At 38.2% G+C, this 26,427-nt stretch overlaps 1 protein-coding gene across 1 annotated transcript; it reads right to left on the bottom strand.

Moving 5' to 3' along the window:
• Window positions 1-3,590: 3,590 nt before the first annotated feature.
• On the bottom strand, window positions 3,591-26,113 carry LOC128513445 (uncharacterized). The gene is made up of 13 exons (XM_053487195.1): window positions 25,933-26,113; window positions 23,644-24,791; window positions 22,792-22,909; window positions 22,157-22,266; window positions 18,528-18,587; window positions 18,264-18,397; window positions 15,207-15,375; window positions 12,680-12,798; window positions 9,943-10,001; window positions 7,364-7,492; window positions 6,499-6,691; window positions 6,285-6,414; window positions 3,591-3,791 (listed from the first exon to the last, which is right to left on the bottom strand). Exons 1-13 carry the CDS (start codon window positions 26,111-26,113, stop codon window positions 3,639-3,641), a joined length of 2,703 nt encoding a protein of 900 aa, XP_053343170.1. The 3' UTR covers window positions 3,591-3,638.
• Between the last annotated feature and the right edge of the window lie 314 nt (window positions 26,114-26,427).

The raw sequence follows: 26,427 nt of genomic DNA, 5'->3' as shown, positions 1-26,427 counted from the left end.
ATCTCAGAAAATTTGAATATTACATGCAATCAATAAAACAAGGATTGTACATAGAAATAAAACAAGGATTGTACATAGAACACACTTAGCAATTTAAGTTGACCCTGGACTTAATGAAGCACAGTGAACCAACACCAGCAGATAACATTGCTCCCCAAATCAACACAAATTGTGGAAACTTCACACTGGAATTCAAGCATCTTGCAGTGTGTGCCTCACCATTCTTACTCCAGACTCTGGCTCCTTTGTTTTCAATGAGATGCAAAAGTTGCTCTCATCAGAAAAAGGGACTTTGGACCCTGAGCAACAGACCAGTTCTTTTTTTCTTTAGCCCAGGTAAGATGCTTCTGACACTGTTTGTTGTTCAGGAGCAGCTTGACAAGAGGAATACAACATTTGAAGCCCATGTCCAGGATCCATCTGTTTGTGGTGGCTCCTGATGCTCTGACTCCAGCCTCACTCCACTCCTTGTGAAAGTCTCCAACACTTTTGAATGGCCTTCTTCTTCCCCACTTTTTTCCTTCCACATAACTTTCTATTAATGAGCTTTGATACACCACTTTGGAAACATCCAACTTTTTGAACATCCAACTTTTGCAATTACCTTTTAAGCTTTCCCTCCTTATGAAGATGTCAGTGACGGTTTACTACTGAACCAGACTGAAAGACCATTTAAAGGCTCAGGAACCCTTTGCAGATGTTATGGCCTAATTAGCTGATTAGAGTGGAACACTTTAAACCTAGAATATTGAACCTTTTCACAATATTCTATTTTTCTGAGATTATGGATTTGGGGTTTTCATGAGCTATAAGCCGTAATCATCTCAATTATGACAAATCACGGCTTGAACTAATAAGTCCATCTCATATATTAGTTTCACCTTTTAAGTTGCATTACTGAAATAAATAAACTTTTGCACGATATTCACATTTTAAAAATTTTACCTGTAGTCACATGGTTATTCATTTTTAAAAAACAAACTGAATTTCGATAACCTGAACAGGTTGATTGTGATTTTTAAACCTTAAAGTGCCCTATTATGCTTTTTCAAATATGATCTTTCATGCAATGTGTCATGTAGCTGCATGTGAACATAAACTATCTGCACTATCTGTGACGCTGACAGTGCACGATAAATGAAGTTTTTGTCTATTAAAAAAAAGAGACGGCTCACATTCGCCTAATGTCCGTCCACGTTCTACGTTGCGAACAACTTGCCCGCCCATGTTTTACATCGCGAACAACTTGCCTGCCATCTTACAATTAAAGTTACCACACTCTGGTTAATGTGACCGAGCATTCATATCGGGTTCGCTTAAACACTTTGTAATATAAAAAAACAATAAAAACGAGAGCACACGAAATCCTTTTTAACTGTTTATTCTTCACCATTCACCAAAACTGAAATTAACACTCGCAAAGTGGCAAGGCGCATGCGCACTTCGCATCCACACACGCGGCGACGCTAGGCCGACGCTGTGAATCAGTTTCTTTCGGAAATTTTTTACCCTATTTATCTTTGACTGGACATATTCCCCGGACTTCTTACCCTCCGTCATCGGCCTCTCGGACTTCATTAACCCCGGTGAGACCGAACCATATTCGGTATACTTGGATAACACACATACAATAAACACGGACTTCGAACATTTTCCACTCACTCGCACACATACACATACCGTTTACTATATGTAGTTTGTAAATATTGTTTATATCTTTGTTTGGTTATGGTGCACCTTTTTCGATTACTTTATTTAGTTTTGTATAATACACGTTTGCTTTATCTACTTCAATTTAATTCAATTTTATTTGTATAGCGCTTTTAACAATTGGCATTGTCCCAAAGCAGCTTTACACAATCAAAATAATTATTTAAGTTTGTATGGAATTTAAATGTATATGAATCAAAATGGTCAGATAGTCCCTGGTGAGCAAGCCGAGGGCGACAGTGGCAAGGAAAAACTCCCTGAGATGGTAATATGAAGAAACCTTGAGAGGAACCAGACTCAACAGGGAACCCATCCTCATTTGGGTGAAACAGAGAGCAGGAATTGATCTGCATTCATACTGTGTGTTAGTTAGCAGGCAGTTCAGCTATAATAGCTGATGTTAATTGATGTTATTATGGAGTCCAGTTAGTTATTGAAAACTCAGGTAGACTTGTATGAAGTTCCAGTGCTGAACGATCGAACTGTCAAGTCCTCAGAAAAACAGTTGCCAACACCAGTCGAGGCCAGAACTGTCTTCTAGAAAGAGAGAACCATCCCCAGACACGAGACGCATCCCAGAGAGACACACGGGCCATCCATGTGACGAGATCTCCAACCAGAAGCGGGGCACCAGGATGGGTCAGACAGGTCCGGAGGGCAGAGAGAGTCTGGATTACTGGCAGCTCAGGAACGACATGTGTATCTCGACAGAGAGCTATACTTGTTTGTGTTTGTCTTTTTGCTTTTTTTTTGTATGTACACACACACAATAAACACGGACTTTGGACATTTTCCACTCACTTGCACACATACACGTACTGTTTATTATATGTGGTTTGTAAATATTGTTTATATCTTTGTTAGGTTGTTGTGCACCTTTTTCGTTTACTTTATTTAGTTTTGTATAATACACGTTTGCTTTATCTACTTGTTTGTGTTTGTCCTTTTTGCTCACCGGCCTTTTAATGTAACACCGACACAAAGATAAAAGACCTCTCGATTTTTGTAGCCATAGTTGATCTAAAATTAGCTGGTCGTTACACGGTAAAACTGACACCACCTTTTCTATGTATTGACGGGTCTCCAGAGCTGTCGTTCAGTTATGGTAATGGGCGTTTTTGTTTTACCGACACACGCTGTAGCGGTAGACCAGTCATAAAGGACCGCACCATCTGACCAATCACAGTAGTGAGGGCTCACAGAAAGGAGGGGTTTAGACAGACTGAATCTTCAAACTGCTTCACACGAGTCGTTTACGAATCATTTAGAAATGGGGTAAAATGAAATCTATTTTTGGAGAAAACTCTAGTGTTTTTTTGACCTTGCATACATGTAAACCTGTTTTAAGAGACTCATAAAGCAATATTAGTAACCTTTAAAATGGCATAATAGGGGCACTTCAAAAAAAAAAAGAAGATTAATAAATATTATTGAAGCAGAATCTAGCATCTTTTTTCCATAACCATGGGCGATGTTTTCCAACATTGTGGTTTTTTAAATAAGACGCTACTCACTTAACTCTTTAACTGACAATATGTTTATTTGGATTTAGCTTCGCCTCATTTGAGTCCCATCAATTGACACATCAATTAATAATCCAGATTAATGTAGTAATACTATGAAAGAAAGTTCATTAGCATAAAATGTGCATAAAATATAAACTCTAACAATGACATCCATTAGCAGGAATATTTGCATTTTAAGTAATTCTCTTTAATAATTAGAACTGGTTAAAGTTCTAATTTATCCATTAGAACTGGATAAATTTGGAAATCAATAATTTAATATTTATTCTTATTTAACATTTAACATATTTCCCATTACATCATTGATTTTCCACATATAACCATATCATAAAGCATTTACAAAAAGAAAGCTTTCTTGAATCTCTGGTGACTGAATGTGAAAGAGTGTGAAATGACAAATTGTCAAGTCATTTCCTGTTTCCTGAGATGTAACTTCCTGTAGAGCTGAGCCTTGGTCAGATCTGCCGATAGAGTTTTAGCCATGTGGTCAGTAATCCGCTTCATTAGTGAAGCTGCATCCCGATCTTTATCTATAGTTGTGTTTATTGCCTCGTCCTTAACAAAGTAAGAAACCAAAACAAACAACAATGAATTTCATAGATTTGGCCACATGTTTAATTATATTTGCTTAAATATGTCTGTAGTTGGTGAGAAACTTTAATATAAAAATAGATAATATAGAGATACACTAAAAACTATTTGTGCAGTCATTATGTACATAATTTACACCAGATAAAGGAAGTGCTTTAGTGTTTTAACACCTGTCGATAGAGTCATATGAAGTTAAGTCAACTTTGAACTCTTATTTGACTTTTACCAAGTGTGTCACTTGTGCTGAGTGCCTTAAGGCAAGGGCTTCAGCTCAGTTTCACTGTCTTGTGCATACTGTAAGCTTCTTCTTTGGTTAATGTAGCTGCAACAGATTACTACCATCTGCTAGACTTATGAATCTGGCCTATAGGCATGTTTTAGTACAAACTGGGTTTGATGGCATGTTTGTTCTCGGCATCTTCCATTTTATTCCATTCCAAGTAAATTACATAATTCATTTGATTTGTCCATATTTCCCACTGCTCAACGTCTAAAAAAACTGTGACATAATTGTGTTAGTTGTTTATTAGCCTTACTAGTCAGGGTTGGCAAAGCTATCATTATGATTCCTAATTTCTTATTTTACTTTCTCATTATATTAAAGCAGTGATTTTTCCCAGTGTGCATTATTTGATGCTTACCACCAAGATAAACACATCCCACCACCCATGCTTCAGGCTTCACTAGTCAGCCATATCATTATGACTACCCTATCAAGCAGGTCCCCAATATTCTCACCAAAACAATGCACTTAATTAAGTCTTCTAATTCAATTCAATAAAAATTTTATTTGTACATTGTTTATATACAATAAATTATACAATCAAAACAATGGTCATTGTCGCAAAGCAGCTTTGCAGAGTCGGGTCAGATCACAGGTCAAGCTAGATCACAGAATTTGATTTATGGCTGCTTGCAGGTGTGGCTAGTACAATCCATGCTGTCAGACACATGCAGCCAACTCTACCATACAAATCCTACTATTCGAAACCTACCATACAAACTGGGGTTAGTCTTTAGGCCAAAGAAGCCCTGGGGAAAAGACTCAACCAACTGAATTTGACATGTGGCACCATTAAACTGCCACAACATAGGGAAGTTTATTATCTGTTTTGGAGATGCTTTCTTGTTCATCACAATGTTAAGAAGCGGTTATTTGAATTACTGTAGCCAGCCAGACAAGCAGTCTGGCCATTGTCTTCTGACTTCTAATCAGAAATGCATGAATGTTTTGGTTTTTGCACTATTCTCTATACATTATCCTCTCTAAATTGTTGTTCATAAAAAAGAAAAAAGCAGACTAACAGTATAAAATAACATCTAAATAACCGTCCTGTCAGATTACCAACAATCATACTGCAATCAAAGTCACTAATCACATATTTCTTGATTCTGATATTTATTGTAAGTCTCTTTACCTATAGGCTCATGGTACTACTGTATGTACTGTGAGATAACTACTGCCACATAATTGTGAGATAACTATATGAACACATAATAACAGATAATATCAAAAGTATATAATAATATACTTACCAAAGAAATTTGTAAGTTTTTTTTTTTATTGCTTTTTGTCTTTGTCAGTGTAGGGTCCTACAAATGCGGTAAGATATTTACCATATATGAATGGGTATCATTAACATTAAAAAAAATGTTGGGTTTTTCATGATTGCTTTGTACTGGTCTTTTTCTTGGTTCGATTGATTATACAATAAACAAATTTATTAGAACACAACGCAGAGAACTTGGAACATGAGGTTTTATTTGTTTGACGTTTTCTGACACCACTATAAATTCAGTGCCAGTAAAAGTCCAGTCATATGTTTCAATTTGCCAGGCCCAAGGCGTCTCAACTTCCTGTTAGTGACCCTGACTGACTGGAGCTGTTAATGTATCTGTGTCACCAGTACATTTATTTGACGTCATTTATTGAATTGTCCATCACAGACTACAATTGAATAGTCCAGTGAGCACAATAAAGATCTGAGAAAGAGGATTTTAGATTTATGGAGCCATTTCTAAACATCTTTAAATTGTATTTAAGTTTAAGTACATGGGCGTAGCCACTTTGCCAAGGTCTAGAAATAGGACTCACACTGTTACTCTCAACTGAAAGAAAATTGTGTCACATGGTGAAGAACAAATAAGAAACCACAAAGAGACAAGCCTGCCATGACATGGCAGTTGTTGTAAGACCAGTTTCACTGTATACAATCAAGCCAGATTTACGTAATCATTGGCTGAAATGAGATGGATAGATAGATGGATAAATAGATAGATAGTTTACTGTTCCTGAAGAAAAAAAAAAAAAAAAAGTCTGTACCAGGAAACCAACTAAGTTAAGTGGCTAAATATCAAACTGAATTCATTTTCATTTCCTTTATCTGATTCCTGCTGAAGATTAGTGAGCACTAAACCAGTATTGGAATAAAAAGGTTGTGTTTATGATGACTCTACCTTGACTCTATGCACCACATTTTCTGTCCTGTAGAAGTAAATGTTATTTGGCTGAAGTGCTGAGTCTGCCTGAATAGAGCACTTCATGCTGGTCACACCTGGTTCTGATTGCTGATCCTGAATCTTGAAACTAAGAAAAAGAGAAAGAACATCTTGTTTGACTATAAATGTTTCATGGTAAAAGGCTGAATAACTTGATAAATTCATTGGTTACCTAAAAGGCAGACTGTAGGAGGGTTTCATGTAGGCGATGTTTCTGTTTTTTCTGCTTTTATTGAAAACACCAGAACTAGTAATATTGCCAAGAGTGTTTGATGTAATGGCAATGGTTGGTGCAATACTTGCTCTTCGATAATGATCCCCTTGCCTGGATTGAAATGTATCTGGAGCCAGGTTTTGTAATGAAACTGTTAAAAAAGAAAGTATATGTAACTTGAAGATGACATACAATACATACTTTCTAGCGATTATTTATTTAAAGGAACCCTCTATCTTAAATTATTTAGGCCTGATTGTCATGCTCAGTTGTGGCTTGAAGATGAGTATTGGGAAACTTATACAACTGCAGATATCAATAAACATACAATAAACATACAAGGTTCCTACACTGGAATCTAACCTAGAGCCCATACCCTACTGATCACAATTAATCTGAGAAATCCAGTTGCCAAGGTAATGGATGTCAGTAAGAAATAATAGAATCACATGTACAGTGTCATAAAAAAGTATTTGCCCCCTCACGATTTTTTACACATAAATGATGAAGCTCATCAAATGTTTCATTACACATATTACACATAGATAACCGGAGTAATTACTAAATGTAATTTTTTAATGATGATATTATTTATTGAGGGTAAGAAGCTGTCCAAATCTGGCCTTTCCCCCCTTGCAAAATCATAAACAAACTTCAATCACTTGTAACACTCAGACTTGTTGAATCAAGAAATAATTTTTCAATAATTTAAGTGTGGCAAATATTCCCCCCAAAAAACAACACACACACACACACACACACACAGAAAGGGGCAAATAAACACAGTATATGATATGACACGGCATGAAAGGGCAAGACAGACCTGGAAAAGAATAGTTTGAGTCATGTGACATTCTGTTGGTGTGATGTCTAGAGTGAGCATGTCTGCTTCTGTGAGTAAGAAGAAAGACATCTGGCACTTCATTGTCAACAGATGCATCACAGTCTGCCCCTGAGCAAAAAAAAAGATGAGTGAAATGCCACCCTAAATGACATTAATAAATCACATTAAACTTAACTTACATGGAATTAACATAAAATTATACAACATATCATTTGCTGTTGTCGGTGGTACCAGTGGTATGTAGCCGTGCTCATTTGCTTCTGCCTGTCTGTGGTTAGCCATAAAGTTAAAGTTTCAGGCCACCAGCAGCGGGGATAAAGACCAAACAGCGTACTATTATAGCAGAAATGGCCTGCAACTCCCAGTATGCACACTTCAGCTTACCCGAGTTCTAACCAGACACACCTGTTCCTTATCAAAGCTGGGTATAAATAGAACTCAGAAGAAAAGGAGTGTTGCATATTATTGTACATGCTCCAGCAAGTTTCTCCTGATGTCACCAAGCCATTTACATCTATTGTATTTTCTGTGTATGACCTTGCCCTGGTTTTCTGATCAGTATTTTCGATTTGCCCAGTTAATGTTGTTTGTAGATTGACTGACTGTTCAGTTACTTACATTTATGATTACTAGTGTTTGTTTCGATTTGCCAGTGTTTTATTTTAGGTAAGTAAACCACTTCTCTTACCTGCAATTGTGTTGGCCATCTCATTTTTCACAAAAGTAAATGTTTCCAGTTCATATTCACTTAAGCAACATCATAAAGTAGTGCTGCTGTGCTCAAAAATTGACTTGTTTGTTTATTTAACCCGGTATGTTTTTCTGCTAACTAAAGCACTTTACTTTATATACATATATATATAAAAACAATGTGCAATATGTAAACGTTTCCTTTAAGGTCAGGTAATAACCATCAGTGACACATTGAACAGTGCCCTTGATTAGGGGTTACAGAGGGTCTTGTGATTTCTGTGATTAGAAACTAGTTAGTTTTGTAGCTCGCCTTAAACTTAAATCAAACAAGACACACACGCTCTAGAATATCTTAGAGGCAATAATTAAGGTGATAAAGTGTTGCTTAGGATGACATTACATTATCAGATGAGTTTTTTTTTTGTTTTTTGCTTAAAGTGCTTTCATGCCTGGTTTTAAATGTGGGTTTTTGCCACACAGCTGCTTTTCACTCGGTCACTGTGGACCAGCCCGCTGACCAATAGTTAGTTAATGAATGATTGTTAAAACATCTGGAATGTTGAGTGATACATCTTAGTGCTGTGACCATCTACTGTATTACCATCGTTCATGACAATCCTCTTGGATAATAAATTGATTAAATATTAGATAATCAGATTAATTATCTCATATTTAATTAAATATCTGTCAGAACTGAGAGTTGTATAATAAACATGTGATCCATGTAGTTTAGTGAAAAACTGCTAGTAGTGTTTATATATATTTAGCTGTGGCGGCTGCTCTAAGACTACAAGGGAAGCGCCGCTTCCTCTACTATGTCAGAAAATAAATGCTCATATATAAGCATTTATATTGGTTTTAATAAAAGTGCGCTAGAACGTGTTCAACTTCATGACTAGCTCGTTCAGAATCAGGTATTTATTGTAGACTGTTTGACGCGATTTTCTTGTCATACATTTCAGTGCAGCACAGCGCGTTAAACCCTCCTGAAGCCCAGCTTCACTGGAGCTCTATGGGCAGCACAGAGAAGCTTTTTTCACTGCAGAAAAGCTAGACGGTAATTCGATAAATGCACCAAAATCGTCACTTCCAGAGAAGCTCAGCTTCTCTGGGAGTGAATGGAGCAGTTGGCGGGCCAGGACACTGGGCTGCTGCATGATGATTGGAGGAGCTGTTTAAAGGGCGGAACCCCTTTTTTGATTGACAGCATGTTTTAAGTATACATCAGCGCTACAGAGATTCGAGTTCAGTCCCATGCGGATTTGCAGGTGAAGTGGTACGACGTACTGCTGCACTGTGTATTGTTTGCTGGTGATATAAACTATGTTTGTTTGTACAAATCATTCTTTAAATAATAGTTCGTTCATATAATTGAAGTAGCTCATGGAAGGGGAAACTAGCCAGCTAGCAAGCTGTGCATAATGGCAGAATTAGTCAATCCAGGGATATTTGATGAAATGTGACACGTGTTACCAGAGGAGGCATTTGAAAGTGTGTTGGATAGTGCAATGCCTCAGCTATACAAGCTGTTGCCGTTAGTGGCAACAATTGGCGCTACATCAACAGGTGTAGAGAGGAGCTTTTCCTGTTTAAAACGAGTAAAGTCATACACCCGCAACACGATGGGCCAAGATCGTTTGAGCAACCTTGCTCTCCTGGCCATTGAGAGGAAACTGGTCCCTGGAAAAGACGGTCAATTGGTACGACAGAGTCACAGACCGTTTTCTGCAAAAGGAACGGAGGGCAGAATTTACGTACAAATAACATAATGAATTTTATGATGAAGGCCTAATATAAGCTTCCCCTGTTTCTAAAGCTAGCAGCCGCCACTGATATTTACTTATATATATATAACATGCTTTTACCTTTTTCCAATCTGTGCTCAGCATCAGAGGCGATCCAGTCATCTGTATCAAGACATCTGCTGTGTGAATAAAGGTACATTAACAAATCCACTGACCAAAAAAAAAGGAAAAGAAAGGCCCTAAAATGTTGGCGCTGGAATCTTTTATGCTATTTATTTTATTATTCGGTTCTAAGAAAACTCTCTTACTCACTCATCTTCTATACCGCTTTATCCTATATTCAAGGTTGCGGGGTCCTGGAGCCTATCCCAGGCTAAAGATCATATTAAGGCTAAGGGTACGAGGCAGAGTACAGTACACCCTGAACAGGGTGCCAATCTATCGCAGGGCACACACATATACACACTCACACACCCATTCACACACTACGGGCAATTTGGGAACGCCAATTAGCCTAACCTGCATATCTTTGGACTGTGGGAGGAAAATGGAGAAAACCCACCAAGCACGGGGAGAACATGCAAACTGAGACGGGAACCAACCCTGGGCCCTGGAGGTGCAAGGTGACAGTGCTAACCACTACACCACTGTGCCGCCTTTCTAAGAAAACAATGTGCCTTATTTCTAATTTGTTGGTGGCATGATGCTCACAGTTGAATCATGAAGTGTGATGCTATGAATATAAGAAAGTTATAAATTCCTAAAGACACACATAAAAAGGTTATTTCCAGCAGATCTGTATTTTAAAAGGAAAGACCCCTTAGTAAAACTAGACACTGTCAATCCTTTGCTCTTTCCACAGTGGAAATCCTTAAGATTTTGTCCGTCCCCTGGAGCCCTGGATGCTGGCAATCTTGATTCTCTTACATATCCAATTGGTGCAGTCAAACTAAAAGTCTCTTTCGGTCATATATTACCATTTCTTTTCTAATAATGAGCAACCCTCATATTGATTGGACTTGGTTGATTGCATGGTTGCAATCTTAGTCTGGATCCCATCTTGCCATCTTCCCGTCTTTGCTTTACTTCCACTCAACCTTCTCTATCCATCACCAACAATTGTGTCATCAATCTCCCCTCAGGCTTTACTCCTTCCTGGAAGTGTGTGTACTCCCAAGTATGTTAAATTACTGCAAGGGGCTGCATAGTGCCTAAAGATATAATTTAAAAATGTATTAATAATTAAATAATTTTTTATTTAAAAAATAATTTAATGGGGGCTTTAGGGGCGCAAACAAAATTAAACCTTTAATAATCGCCTGTAAATAGCCATTTAACAGGTGAATAAGCATCATTACTACTAGTATAAAATAAAGGCATGACTCACATCGCATCCAGTCAGCCAGCTCCGCTTGCCATAAGAAGTGCTGGAAAAGCACAGAGTGTACGCTCGGCCGTGATCACTCGACTGCTGCTTAGTTCGAAGATCAGGCCGATTTTGGTTCAAGCTCTTTAACTTTTTTTCTTTCTTCGTCCGATCGCCTTGCGAAGGGGTATTTTAGCAAATAAGTTACAGAATTTCCTCTCATATTTTGCTGGCTTCCACAACAATCACCATTCAATACATTAACTAACTGCTGACTGTTAATAAGCCTTGTTGAGAAGGATCCAATCACATGAGCCCAAATATTTAAAAACAATATTGATTCGCTAAGAACAAAAGTGGGAGGGTCCGGGGCGCACAATGCTGCGTCCCACGAATGATTTGAAAAAAATCCAATTGGAGCTCAACCTCAAATCACAAGCTTTTCAAACATTTACGTGCCTACATAGACACTTGTCCAATACAGTTTAGATTTCTGTTTTTATTTAAATAAATTATATTACGCAATACAGCGGAATATTACAACTAAATGACTTTATTTCATTATTAAAATAAATAAGTATTACGTTAAATAATTACATGTTAAAGTAGCATTATTTTTAACTTTAAGTTAGCCCCTTATTGACCGGCCACCACCGATAAACTCCCTAACTCCATCGTCCTACAGTGGTGTGATAGCCATACTTAAAAATACATGTTAATTAAAACATGTGAATTGTACTGGTTTATTTTGTACATCAGCAAGCCTGTAATACAATGACCCACTGTAAAATGGTTATAACACAAAAAACAAACATAACGTGGTACGTAGTTTGAAAACATCTTCCAGTATTTACAACAGCTTATTAAATGATTAGGCTACAGTATATAACACAAGTACGGCATCTTCAGGGTTGTTCTGAATGCCGGGAAACTTTTCCTTCGGATCCCTGACCCAAGATGGCGGCGTTGTTGACGTATGCTTAGAGGCCCAAGGCGACCTAGTCAGTATATATATCTATGACGCCAGCCGACTGCATCTTTTCGAACTGCTTGCTTTAGCACCGTTAGGGACGGAGTAACACACTCAGAGAAAAGCGCTAGCTGCTCCTTCCGCGTGCGCGAGCTCACAGACTGGCTGTAGAGTCGTGATTAATGTGGGAGCACAAAGTACCTCTTATCCCTTCCCCCTGAGAGAGCTCAGCCAATCAGCTCTCTCTAGACCTCCGGCTGTGAGAATGAGTTACGATTGTTACAAAATTTACGTGGTTATGATTTAGCACTTTGAGATAGTGAATTACAATTCCTATTTTAGTTTAAGTCTAAACCACAAATTCTAAGAGAATCTTGGAAACCACATGTTTTCCATAATGTAGCACACTTGTCCTAGCATGTTATTTACAACCTAACTTCATAAAACTAGTTTCAACAGAATCACAGAGAGCAGAGTTGTGTTGACATGCCAGATATTTCTGGTACAGTGCATATTAGAACCTGAGGTTGTTCTCTCTCGGGCAGCCAAGGGGTGAATCTACAGTCCCATAACTCTCCTTATAACTTTCTTCTGCCTTATCCTTTGTGCTGCTTTTACTGGAACACCTGGAGATTGATTCCTGTAAAGTGATATCCAGAATTCAGTATTTGTACAATGCATTGTAGCACACATGAATTTTAATTGCTATGTTTGCAACTTACTGTATGTCACTGTCAAGAATACACACACATACTCACATCACACACACACACACACACACACACACACACACACACACACGGCAAGAATACACACACTTCTAGCACATCCTGTGAATTATTGATTTGTGGTGTAAGAGATCTTAGAAATATAGCGCTTTCTCTAGATGTTAAGTAAATACCTCCTAACAAATTTGTTAAAAATATTATATTTTTTATATAATAAAGAAATTACTTTTTCACATTACACATTTAAAAATATGTTTATTGTGGGTGGTAAAGGTGCACAAGCAACAGGGATGAATGCAGTCTAAAGAAAATTGTCAAGCAAAGCTGATTTTAGAACTTGGGACAGCATCACAAGCAGTGATGTACCCAGAGGAAAGCCACCAAGCACAGGGAGAACATGCAAACTCTACACACACAGAACCAAGGTGGGAATCAAACCCTCAACCCTGGAGGTGGGGCCACAGTGCTAACCACTATGCCACTGTTCCACCTAGTTGCTTCAGTTGTATTTATTAATTTAAATGTATTATCTTTATCCAGTTGTGTTTTGAGATTTAGCCTGTTTACAAGGTCCACAGGAAATGTTAATTTATTGCAAATTTGCCCCAAACTACAATTTGCCTCAAACATTCTGGCAAACCTGTAGAATGAACTGTTTGTCATAGATTTTCCACAAGGTTAGATGTAGTCCATCACAATTTTACCAGAAATCCACCAGCCATTTAAAATAAACCTAATTTACAAGTAAAAAAAACTTGCTGAAAATAATTACAACTGCTTTAACAATGTAAGGTTTTACATTGATTTTACATATTAAAGGGGTCATCCAGAAACATTTTTCATTAAATGTTAATATGATCTTTAGGGTCCTAATGAAAAGTTTGTAATATATTTAATTAAAAGTTCTCAATGGTTGTGTAAAAAAAACACTACTTTTACCTGGTAAAAACTAGCTCTGTTCTCAGCAACCTATATCAGTGCATGTTCCTTTAAATGCTTATGATCTCTGCTGAGCCCGCCCCCCCAGTTCTGTGGGGCGTGTCTTCACATCACATGTGGGGTATAGCCACAGGAGTGTAGTCCAGTGCGGGCAATGGTTTGTGGGTAATGCAGTCCAAACTGAAAAACGCTGGAATATAGAGCTTGAGCCTGTTTTCTTAAGTAGTTTTTGGATTGATTTAATTACAGAACCCACCCGGAAGTTTGTAATATCACCTGACAACGCAGAAATTAAAAGAATGGACATGCATCGACTCGATTGGTCTTTCTCAGCACTGCATGGGCATGAATTAACGGTCTGTTATGCTGCCGCGAGCAACAACAACAAAAGCAGAGAAACTTACTGAGAGAGATACGGACGCGGTGTGTTTACTGATGTGATTACATTACTTCCAAATTCTTCGACAGACATCGTTATAAACCATCTAACGTTACAAAGGTAAGCATAATATAGTTTTCCGACTACGTACACAGTTTGCAACTAGACAATCACCTTAATGCATTGTTTATTATAAACGGGCGATTAGGGATTATATAGAGACGGATGTACATAGGGAAGACGACATAACCATTTTCTAAGAGAGTATAAGTTAACTTACACTCCGCATTCATCGTGATTATTAGAAAAGGCGATCTGCAAAGATACATAGAAAAAGGAATTACACTCACTGAACCTGGTGAAGATGAAGCAGGAACACGAAGCGTTAGTACAGATCCATTTTTTAAGGAGCTGCTTCCTAGCAAAACCTGCTTTACATTGACCCGCGTTTATAAAGCAGTCTGGTGAAAAATGATTAGCACAAAGATGAACACATTTAGGTAGATCGGCGGGGACGTTAGCTTTAAAAACTAAATTCAGCTACTGCATCCTCAGCGGCTTAGATGTCGGTAGTGAATGACAACTGCTGTGTTCGCTATTACACCCAACAACTGTACACCACACTCGCTTAGGCGACATTTTGCTCCAGCGGCGAAAAACAATGGCCGACAGCTTCTTCTCACTCTGGGCGGGTCTTTGCTAAAACACCAGTGTCAATCAACTATAGTAGGAGCGGCCTCTTGCGGTGTGGCGTCACATTGCAAGGCATGTGCGATTGGCCTGATTTCAGAAGGGGCATCTTATTTTAATAAATGAAAAGAAAATCACTGGGCAGCTCTTTATCATTGTAGAGTGGTTGTGTACGCACTCTCCTAACACACAGTTCAGTCCAAACCGCTTAAAAAAGTGCATGTAGGCCCGTATGACCCCTTTAATAGATTCAAGCTAGTGTTATACAAAACAAACTCAATAGCAAATGGTAAAATACAGCTCTAGCATTACCTTTTGCGGTGGTGGCTGAAGTGAGGAGGATGATATATACTCTTCATGCAGTGGAGAAGCAGGAGTGGTGGAGGGTGAAGGAGAGAGCGCACGGTAAACATTTCTGTCTATCTGTTCCTTTATATCCTCCAGGTGCAGGCCAAGCTTAAATATCTCCCCTTCCACTAACCTTTGAAAATTAGCAACATTAAAATATGTAAACACATTTTTCATAGGCTACATAGATAGGCAGGATAGATGTAATGTAAACTGGTTTGTAATTTACCACTTTTGTGATGCTAATGTCTGCAAAATGTAACAACTTTCTTAATTGACACATCTTCTTTGTCTGTCGGCTGTTCAGGGGTCGCCACAGCGAATCATCTGCCTCCATCTAACCCTATCCTCTGCATCCTCTTCTCTTACACCAACTAACTTCATGTCCCCTCTCACTGCATCCATTAATCTCCTCTTTGGTCTTCCTCTAGACCTCCTGTCTGGCAGTTACATCCTCAGCATCCTTCTACCGATATGTTCACCATCTCTTCTCTGAACATGTCCAAACCACCTCAATCTGGCCTCTCTGACTTTTTCTCCAAAACATCTAACATGGGTTGTCCCTCTGATGAACTCATTCTCAATCCTATACATCTTTGTCACTCCCACAAAGAACCTCAACATCTTCAGCTCTGCTACCTCTAACTCTGCCTCCTGTCTAAGTCGAAAAGCATCGCTGGTCTCACCACTGTCCTGTACACCTTTCCTTTCATTCTCGCTGATACTATTTTATCGCACAACACACCTGAAACTTTCCAACCTGCCTGTACCCGCCTCTTCACCTCTTTTCCACACTCTCCGATGCTCTGGACCGTTGACCCTAAGTACTTAAAGTCCTGCACCTTCTTTACCTCTGCTCCCTGTAGCCTCACCGTTTCTCTTAAGGTCCTCTCATTTACAAACATGTATTCCGTCTTACTGCGGTTAACCTTTATTCCTCTGCTTTCCAGAGCATACCTCCACCTTTCCAAATTTTCTTCCACTTGTTCCCAGCTCTCGCTACAAAGCACAATGTCATCTGCAAACATCATAGTCCATGGAGACTCCTATCTAACCTCATTTGTCATCCTGTCCATCACCAGAGCAAACAAAAAGGGACTTATAGCCGATCCTTGACGCAGACCCACCTCCACCTTGAACTCTTCTGTCTTTCTAATTGACACATAATGCTATGCTTTTATAAATATGTTGATTATGAAAAACTTGTTCAGTGTAGAAGAAAAAAAAATACATTTGGCTTATTGTATGTACAAAGTGTCTAACTGAAATGTTCTTCAGCATAAACTACAGACTCAGGACATTAAGATTGGCATTTGTATGTGATTAGGATTACATACACATTTACAGTGGTGTGAAAAACTATTTGCCCCCTTCCTGATTTCTTATTCTTTTGCATGTTTGTCACACAAAATGTTTCTGATCATCAAACACATTTAACTATTAGTCAAAGATAACACAAGTAAACACAAAATGCAGTTTTTAAATAATGGTTTTTATTATTTAGGGAGAAAAAAAAATCCAAACCTACATGGCCCTGTGTGAAAAAGTAATTGCCCCCTGAACCTAATAACTGGTTGGGCCACCCTTAGCAGCAATAACTGCAATCAAGCGTTTGCGATAACTTGCAACGATTCTTTTACAGCGCTCTGGAGGAATTTTGGCCCACTCATCTTTGCAGAATTGTTGTAATTCAGCTTTATTTGAGGGTTTTCTAGCATAAACCGCCTTTTTAAGGTCATGCCACAACATCTCAATAGGATTCAGGTCAGGACTTTGACTAGGCCACTCCAAAGTCTTCATTTTGTTTTTCTTTAGCCATTCAGAGGTGGATTTGGTGGTGTGTTTTGGGTCATTGTCCTGCTGCAGCACCCAAGATCGCTTCAGCTTGAGTTGACGAATAGATGGCTGGACATTTTCCTTCAGGATTTTAATGGTAGACAGTAGAATTCATGGTTTCATCTATCACAGCAAGCCTTCCAGGTTCTGAAGCAGCAAAACTACCCCAGACCATCACACTACCACCACCATATTTTACTGTTGATATGATGTTCTTTTTCTGAAATGCTGTGTTACTTTTACGCCAGATGTAACGGGACACGCACCTTCCAAAAAGTTCAACTTTTGTCTCGTCGGTCCACAAGGTATTTTCCCATAAGTCTTGGCAATCATTGAGATGTTTTTTAGCAAAATTGAGACGAGCCATAATGTTCTTTTTGCTTAAAAGTGGTTTGCACCTTGGAAATTTGCCATGCAGGCCGTTTTTGCCCAGTCTCTTTCTTATGGTGGAGTCGTGAACACTGACCTTAATTGAGGCAAGTGAGGCCTGCAGTTCTTTAGATGTTGTCCTGGGGTCTTTTGTGGCCTCTCGGATGAGTTGTCTCTGCGCTTTTGGGGTAATTTTGGTCGGCCGGCCACTCCTGGGAAGGTTCACCACTGTTCCATGTTTTTGCCATTTGTGGATAATGGCTCTTACTGTGGTTCGCTGGAGTCCCAAAGCTTTAGAAATGGCTTTATAACCTTTACCAGACTGATAGATCTCAATTACTTTTGTTCTCATTTGTTCCTAAATTTCTTTGGATCTTGGCATGATGTCTAGCTTTTGAGGTGCTTTTGGTCTACTTCTCTGTGTCAGGTAGCTCCTATTTAAGTGATTTCTTGATTGAAACAGGTGTGGCAGTAATCAGACCTGGGGGTGACTACAGAAATTGAACTCATATGTGATAAACCACAGTTAAGTTATTTTTTTAACAAGGGGGACAATCACTTTTTCACACAGGGCCATGTAGGTTTGGATTTTTTTTCTCCCTAAATAATAAAAACCATCATTTAAAAAACTGCATTTTGTGTTCAATTATGTTATCTTTGACTAATAGTTAACGTTTTTTGATGAGCAGACACATTTAAGTGTGACAAACATACAAAAGAATAAGAAATCAGGAAGGGGGCAAATAGTTTTTCACACCACTGTATATAGTACATTCTTTCATAAATTTTGGATCATGCTGCTTATTATTTTTTTACCTGTCAGGATCAAACTTCCCTGTATTCCTTTTGAAACCCATATAATTCTGCAACTCCAGTGTTCTGTGCTCCTCTTTTTTTCTCATGTAGTTCCGCTCCAGCTGATCCTGAGCTTCCATCATGCTCTTAAATACCTGCTCACCAAAGGCACAAAACAACCACAACAATTTCCAATTTAACCTATAATATGTCTCTATACTGGAAAATGGATTTGGATAATAGATCTTAAAGTGATATATAAAATAAATAAATTTAAAAAACTACCGTTTTCTGTTCTTCAACAGTCATCGACATGTTGTTAATGCATATTTCGAATTCCTCCACCTACAAATATACAGGAAAAATCTTTTTCATTTATACAACCCACAGTGGCGATTTCTTAAAGACTGCAAGGGAAGCTCAGCTTCTCCTATAATGTCACAAAATTAATAGTCAAATTATGTACTATTGTATTAACATTTTATTGACTAAAATGCGTTAGAAAACGTTCATCTCAAAGACGAGTTCGTTCAGAATCAGTTAGATATAGCAGGTCGGCTGACTTGATTTTCTTCTCATACATTCCCGTAGCGTCACAGTGCATTTCCCCGTTGAAGCCCAGCGTCCATTGACTTCAATGCGGCTACTTTGAACGTTTTTTTTCAGTGCTTTGAAACGAGACGGTCATTGGATAAATGCTGCGATTAAGTCCCGCCCACGGACCCTCAGCGTCTCTGGGGGTAAATGAGGAGCAAATGAGGAGTGGGCTGGCCTGGACTCCGAGCTTCTGCGTGATGATTGGAGGGTCTGTCGAAAGATTGCATCTCCTTTTGACTGACAGCGATTTTGTACTATAAGGAATCGCTGAAGCTATTTGCGCCAGTGTTGCCAACTTAGCGACTTTGTCGCTATATTTAGCGACTTTGTCGCTATATTTAGCGACTTTTTAAATCCCTCTAGCGACAATTTTTTTAAAAAGCGACTAGCGACAAATCTGGCGACTTTTTCTTGTGTTACTGGAGACTTTTGGAGACTCTGATGTGTCTGTACTGACTCTTCTCAACTTGCCACAGCAGCTGCCGCCGCCGGCCCCTCCCCCGTCCCAAAGCACTCACAGACCCCCCCCCCCCAGCTGCAGTTACTGCAGGAGATGCTCACTCCTACGAGTCTTGACTGCCCATGCGCAAATCCGCCGTTAAGTGATCCCGCCTTGACGACTTTTTTTTTTTTTTAAGCGCCTAGTGACAAATCTAGCAACTTTTCGACAAACCTTAGCAAGTTTCCAAATGTCGCCAATACTGTCCTGTAAGCACGAGGTCTTGCTTTCCCGGTACAGTTACTCATCTCCCTGTGTCTGCCCTGATCGGTGTTGCAACGGACCTATCACTTACCTGCTTCTCTTTTGCTTGAAATAAAACTATTTAATTTGACCATTTTCTTTTTTTTTCTTATTTATTTATTTTTTTCTTTCGATGCACTTATATTACTCACTGTTACAAAGCTTAAGTTCATAATTATATTGGACACATGAGGAAGGATTAGGGAAAACACGCAAAATGCAAATACGACGTAATTACGTCATCAATATGCAAATATACGCATGACGTCATCTAGCGACATTTGGCGACTTTTCGAGCAGACTTTAGCTACTTTCCGTTGAAAATAGTTGGCAACACTGATTTGCGCTCAGTCCCATCGCGGATTTCTCAAGTTCAGTCGAAATAAAAACTGCTGCAACTTATTTTTTTATATTTGCTTGGCGAAATTGCTTAATTTTCATTATACATTTCACACAATTATACACCACATTCCTTGTTTCACTTTTACAGCGAAGTTTAATATTTTTTTAGATTGTTCATTCATTCATTCATATAGTAGGCTAGGCTAGCGTCGTGGGTAAAACTGCACACGATGGCAGACAGTGCTAATATTGTCGACCTGATTTTGGCGAAGTCATTTGAAAGTGTTCCTTACGAGGAAAAAACTTAGAATTAGTGGCTAAACATAATGAAACAGTCAAACGAAACAGTCAAACAAAACAGGGCCTTCCTAAACCGCCTTATTGATGTGACATCCTTGTTAGGCCGGCAGAAGCTGTCATTTAGGGGACATGATGAGAGTAGTGAATCATCCAACAAGGGGAATTACACGGAGTTCACAGAAACATTAGCTAAATATGACTCTGTCCTGTCCACACAATTCGAGTCCTCAACTGTGTTTTCTGGTATGTCCCATACTATTCAAAATGACTTGATCTCTGCTCTTGCAGCCACCATTTCTGATCAGATCAGAGATGAAATTCAGGATGCTCCCTTTTTTGCTCCCATTTTTTTTTTTTTAATATTAAATGAGAACATGCAGGGCTACAATTTTAAGGATAAGCTTGTGGCACAGACCTATGATAGGGCTGCTGTCATGGCTTCAGATCTCAATGGTCTGCAGGCCAAAGTGAAAGCAATAGCCCCCAGTGCAATGTTTGTGCATTGCTATGCACACAGACTGAATCTGGTGCTGTCACAGGGGGCTAAATACTTGCCTGAGTGCAGAATCTTTTTTGCATCACTCTCTGGATTTGCCACATTTTAAATCCACAAAGAGGACATCTTTTCTGGAGTCTGCAGGCTGTTCAAGGTTTCCCAGAAACGCTCCTACTTGATGGAATTTCACATCACGGATAGTGAGCACTGTGGCAAACAATTATGATGGCCTCCTGCATACATTTGGGAACATCATTGCAGATACAACAATGGATGATGATACACTGAATTGTGCCAAAGGCTTTGTGAGGAAACTGGAGGATTTTGAGTTTGTGTTCATGTTGTACACATATGAACAAATTTTCTCTGAGACTGATGTGGTCTTTGATATTGTCCAGCAGAGGGCGATGGAGACATGAAGACATGAAGTTGGACAGTGCAATGCCTCAGCTTTACAAACTGTTCTCATTAGTGGCAACAATTGGAGCCACATCTGCAGGTGTAGAAAGGAGCTTCTCCTGTTTAAAGCGGCTCAAGTCCTACACCCGAAACACAATGGGCCAAGGCCGTTTAAGCAGGCTAGCTCTGCTGGCCATTGAGAGGACACTGGTCAAGTCACTGGAAAAGACGCCTAGTTGGTACGACAGGGTCACAGACCATTTTCTTAAAAAGGAACGTAGGGCAGAATTTACTTTTAAATAAATAGACAATTTTATGATGTAGGCCGAAAATGAGCTTCCCCTATTTGACAGACCAGTAGCCGCCACTGACAACCCAGGACCTTATGATTCATATGTGATTTATGCTTTATTCATGTATTTGCTGTACCTCTGTATTGCTAAAAAATCAAGATGACCTGAATAAATGGTATCCAATCTTGAGCATTGACCATTAAATGAAAGTTATTTAAATAGAGCCAATTAGGGTAGTTACTTATTTTTGTCAAGGATTTGGGGATCAAAGAAATATTTCTTACAAAGTACTTTTCACAATAAACATGCTATACAAATAAAATGACTTGACTTATCTGACTAGCATTGCATTAAAATATTATAAATACAGAACCTTATCTAAAAAATGATTTTAATCCACTCACTCACTATACCCGCATATCCTGTACAGGGTAACAGGAGTCCTGGAGCCTATCGCAGGGGACTCGGGGCACAAGACAGGGTGCAAATCCATTGCAGGGCACACAAGCACATACACTAACTCACACACTATTGGAAAGTTGGAAACGCCTAATCTGCATGTCTTCGGACTGTTGGAGAAAACCAGAGTACTCCGAGGTAACCCACAAGGCTCGTGGAAGACATACAAGGGTTTTGTGAGGGTGTGAGGGCACAGTGCTAAACAATATACTCCTGTGCTGTCCAATTTCAATGTATAGTAATTTAATGTTATTTGCTTTAAATATTTAGAGGCATTCGGTATTACCTGCACTTTAAAGTGGTTGATAATGTCTTTGAGCTCAACGGTGAGCCTGTAGCCCTCAGTTTGACTCTTCTGTTTAGATAGACAGCTCTGGATCTTCTTCTCATCAAACCCTACAAACACCACCAATGGTCCTCTATTAATTCCTACACTTTAGATCCCTGTCAATTGAAGTATAAAAGTGTGTAAAACTACATTTACATAAACAATGCATGTTGGAAAAACTGTAAAAAAAAAAAAAAAGCAAAGACATACTACCCATCTAGTATATATATATGGTGTATAATACTATAAATGTTTTTTATGTACAGATAAGTTCAACTAAACTAGGTTAAACCAAACAATAAATTCTTGTATGTATTGTTATTTACATAACCATAACAGTAGCACTGCACAAAGACATACATACTCGGCATGTTAGTATGACATTTTCTCTGTCTGATCGTAGTCCCCTGTGTTTCAAAAACTTTTTTCAGTTCTATTTAAATAAAAGCTTATTCATGTCAGGACAAAGCTGTTGTTGGACGGCTCTGTCAGCTCAGGTTTCCTCCTAATGTCTATTCAGGAATAAAGTGCATGTCATCGAGAACTCTTCTCATATTTAATGAATGGGAACAGTAAAGAGTACAGCTGCTTACCTTCTTTAGTCGACGGGAAAGTGTGTGGCACAGCCTTGAAATCGTCTTTTCTGTCTTGGATGTCTTCTTTTTTTTTGCTCGAAAGTTTTGAGATTATTGTTTCAGTGAAATACTGTTTCTTTTTAAAAAAGAAGATGAAGTAAAAACATTAAAATGAATGCTACTAATAATTAATACTTTAATGTGCACCAGTAAAAACTAATTGTATACCAAAATATTATACTACATATGCAGTATATTTAGTATAACAGTGTAAAAATTTTTTGAAAACATCTCTGTAAGGAGACATTCATTTTTATCTTAAATAGGTCTTGGGTGTCAATGTTTTGTATTGATCAGCATCTTTTCTTCCACGGGAGTCTTCAGGACAAAAGACTTTGTGTTTTAGGATTTCTCTGACTTTTTCTTGTACTCATTGTATTGTTGTATAAAATGAGAGAGTGGTGAGGAACTGACTTACCATAGCTTTAAATGTAACTATAAAAACTGGGTTGAAAAACCACAGCATGCTATTAATTAATTAATTATTTGTTGTAAATTGCTGATATTTAAGAGAAATAAAACACATTTGTTTTAGCTCAAACAATAAATTTTGAGGTGGTAAAAAGGTGCATTATAACATGTATTGTCATAGACAATGTTGGTATCTAAATGATTACAGAAACATTTTTAATCAGCACCATGTGACCAACCAGATTCTAACAATCATGCATTCTGTGACTGCTTTATTTTTCATTTGAAATGAAATATTGGAAGCTTTTGTGATTCAATAACACAATATATTAAAATATATTAAACCAAATTGCTTATTTTACGTTGTTGTTAAAATAATAGAATAAAATGCATTTTCACCTGTAATTCCTGATCAAATATGGACTGCAACATTTCATCTTTGTCCATTTTTGGCTTTTCGGGCAGCCAGTCAGAGTCTTCCAAAACTCTACTGATGACATCGGCTTTACAGGGAGAAGATAATATACTGGGGATGTCCTGTGTTGTCTGAGCTCTGTTCGTAGCTGGGACATAGCCAGGCTTGGAAACGCCATCATTTTTGGGGAACTTGATTTTGGGAGCCACTTTGGAGAAGTCAGGAAGAGGGAAGTGCACCTGGCCCTGTCCATATTTTAGTTCATTGGATGACGATGTCTTTCCCAAAGAAGATTTAATAGTCCGGGTGTCTATTTCATGTAGTTTAGGAGGCTTGACACTACAGCTTTGTTGTAGATTATTCTCCACTACTTCTTTCTCATCTTCAGTTGCCACTAATGGAGTACCAGGACTAGAGTGTATACTACTACTGGAGTATGATTTGGATTTTTCTGAGAAGTCTGACTGATTTAACACCTCGTTATCTTTGTTACTGTCATGTGTTTCTGTTCCTGCAGACTTTGCCTTTGAGTCTGTTACCTCTAATGTGGTAAGGTTTTCATCCCTGTTGAGCTCAAAAACACTGGTTTTGAACTTTATACTGTGTTTTTCTGTAGTGCTGTGTGGTTTGGGTGAAGTTTTTCTTGTTGTTTCATTTATGCTGTCCATCAGTGAAACTTCCGGCATAGTCTCAGCCTCAATCAGTCTGCCACAGTTGAACAACTCATCAAAAGAAAAATGCCTGGCAAGAAAGTCTGGGATAGAAGCTTGGTGATATTTTTCTGCAAATACAGGTTTTCTACAAATGGTGTTGACAATACCACCACTGACCAACTTGTCACCGCTTCTGAGAGTGGTAAAAGCATCAGTGCTGTGGTTACCCTGTTTGAGACTATTGCTGCAATTATATTGCTGCTTTCCATCATATGGGAGCTCCTCCTGGTCTTCGTCACTTGTGTTGTCTTCTTCATGTGTCCACCTCATCTGCTCTGGTAGTGTGTGAGGCTGTGGGACTGAAACTTTCATTTCATTTCTTTTCACCTTGCTTTTGTTGCTATAATCTCTATTATTGCTACTGATGTAGAAGGAGCTTTTAGCAGAGTCTTCTACAAACTTGGATGAACCAGACAGACCTGGGTTCCCTGCAATTTAAATACAAATGATCCTTATATTTTTTGAGTAATCAAATCACATTGTACACCAAAATGTTAACAAATAATTAGACGGCGGACCCTGAGCTTATCTACAGTGTTAACAAGTTTACAATATTCAAGTTTATAACTGCCTTACATATGTATACATACAATATAAAAAGAAGACAAACTAAAACTTTATTGTTTACGGACATGAGAAAAAGACACTCTTTTAATTCGGTGTTTTATTTATCAGGGCCTAATTAATAAAAATAGCCTCAAACATCTGTGAACTAAAAAAATATGTAAAGAAATGTGGTGGGAAAAGTGGGAGACTGGTGTACTCCAACAGAAAAAAATAACTTTTTTTTTCAAAACAATTTCCACCGTGGTTCTGAATGTTGTTTCATTTTTGAAAAAAGTGTTTTTTTTTTTATCTCTGGTTATTTGTTTACAGTATGTGTATAGAACTTGACGAGGAAGACACAATTGTTGTTAAAGCCCAAGTCCAATCCACAGAGGATAAAAGATCAGCATCAGTTCTTAATGTCTGTTACACAAATCGAATTTGATGTGATTAAAGTAATTCTGGACTTTTCCTACATCAAAATGAAAATATGTGAGGCAACACACCTGGCACGGCATAACTGGGGAAGGAGTACAGTATGATCCGGGTCTTTTAGTCATCAGCAGAAAATTGGAAAAAAAATTTAATGCTATCCCATGTAAAACAAAGTGACATATACAAAAACTATTTTTATGATTACTTCCTCACCTGGTTCACATGAATGTATTATATACAGTAGTTTAAGGAGACTAATGACTTTGTTGTAACTCATTGGGAACCAAAGCTGGCAAGTCTGTTGTGAACTAACACAGTCGAATATTACATGCTCACTAGTCGAGATCACATATGAAATCCTCACCATGAATTTAAAAACCTTCAAAAAAAACTACACGCTGATGGAACATTATGCCTCATTTATTTTTTTCATCCAAATCCAGAAGGCTTTTATGTCAAATACTGCACTATTTACAAAAACTTTGCTTTGTGTTACCAGGTTTGCTCTGCTCAGAATATCCTATTGAAAACCAAAGGCTGTACAAGAGGAAAATAAAATAAATTAGGTAAATATCTTACCGCTAGATGCAGCCAAGCTGTGTGAAACATGCATGGTGATGGAGCTCTGTAGATGACTGAAATGGAGGCTGTCATCATTGTCACTGATGTCTACAAATATGGTCTGCTGAAATTGTTTCTCCCAGAGTACCAAAGTACGTTCCTTAGAGTCCTCCTTAACATCTGTGTTGTCTTCTCCCATTTGCACTGTTTACAGTGTCTACAAGATCAACTGTCTCCTTTCTTCACTGTGCTGGTACAAAGCAGTCGACTTTTTTTTGTAACTGATAGGATAAACATTATATAAAATATTGGTGTGTTAGTTTTTTTTTTTTTTTTTTTTAATATAGCTATAATTATGGTCCATTGACCCTTTATATAATCTGATATGGGTTAAAGTACTAACAAGTAGAAATGGAAGGGGGAAAAATCAAATCAGTGATTTATCATTATTCTTTTTAGTGGTCTAGTGGTTTTATTCAAAGGGTATAAATTTTAAATAATTAAAGAACAGTA

This window comes from Clarias gariepinus, chromosome 25 (assembly GCF_024256425.1).
Source record: "Clarias gariepinus isolate MV-2021 ecotype Netherlands chromosome 25, CGAR_prim_01v2, whole genome shotgun sequence".
Classification (NCBI taxonomy): domain Eukaryota; kingdom Metazoa; phylum Chordata; class Actinopteri; order Siluriformes; family Clariidae; genus Clarias; species Clarias gariepinus.
The sequence above is the reverse complement of the archived record's forward strand: the minus strand, read 5'-3'. Positions and strand labels throughout refer to the sequence as shown.

Coding starts and splice junctions, on each gene's coding strand:
- LOC128513445 (XM_053487195.1), bottom strand. CDS start 26,113: ATGGGAGAAGACAACACAGATGTTAAGGAGGACTCTAAGGAACGTACT. Junction 15,376..18,263: donor GGGAAGTTTGATCCTGACAG/GTAAAAAAATAA, acceptor TAATTTTCAAAG/GTTAGTGGAAGGGGAGATAT. Junction 6,692..7,363: donor CTCAAACTATTCTTTTCCAG/GTCTGTCTTGCC, acceptor CTTTTTTAACAG/TTTCATTACAAAACCTGGCT.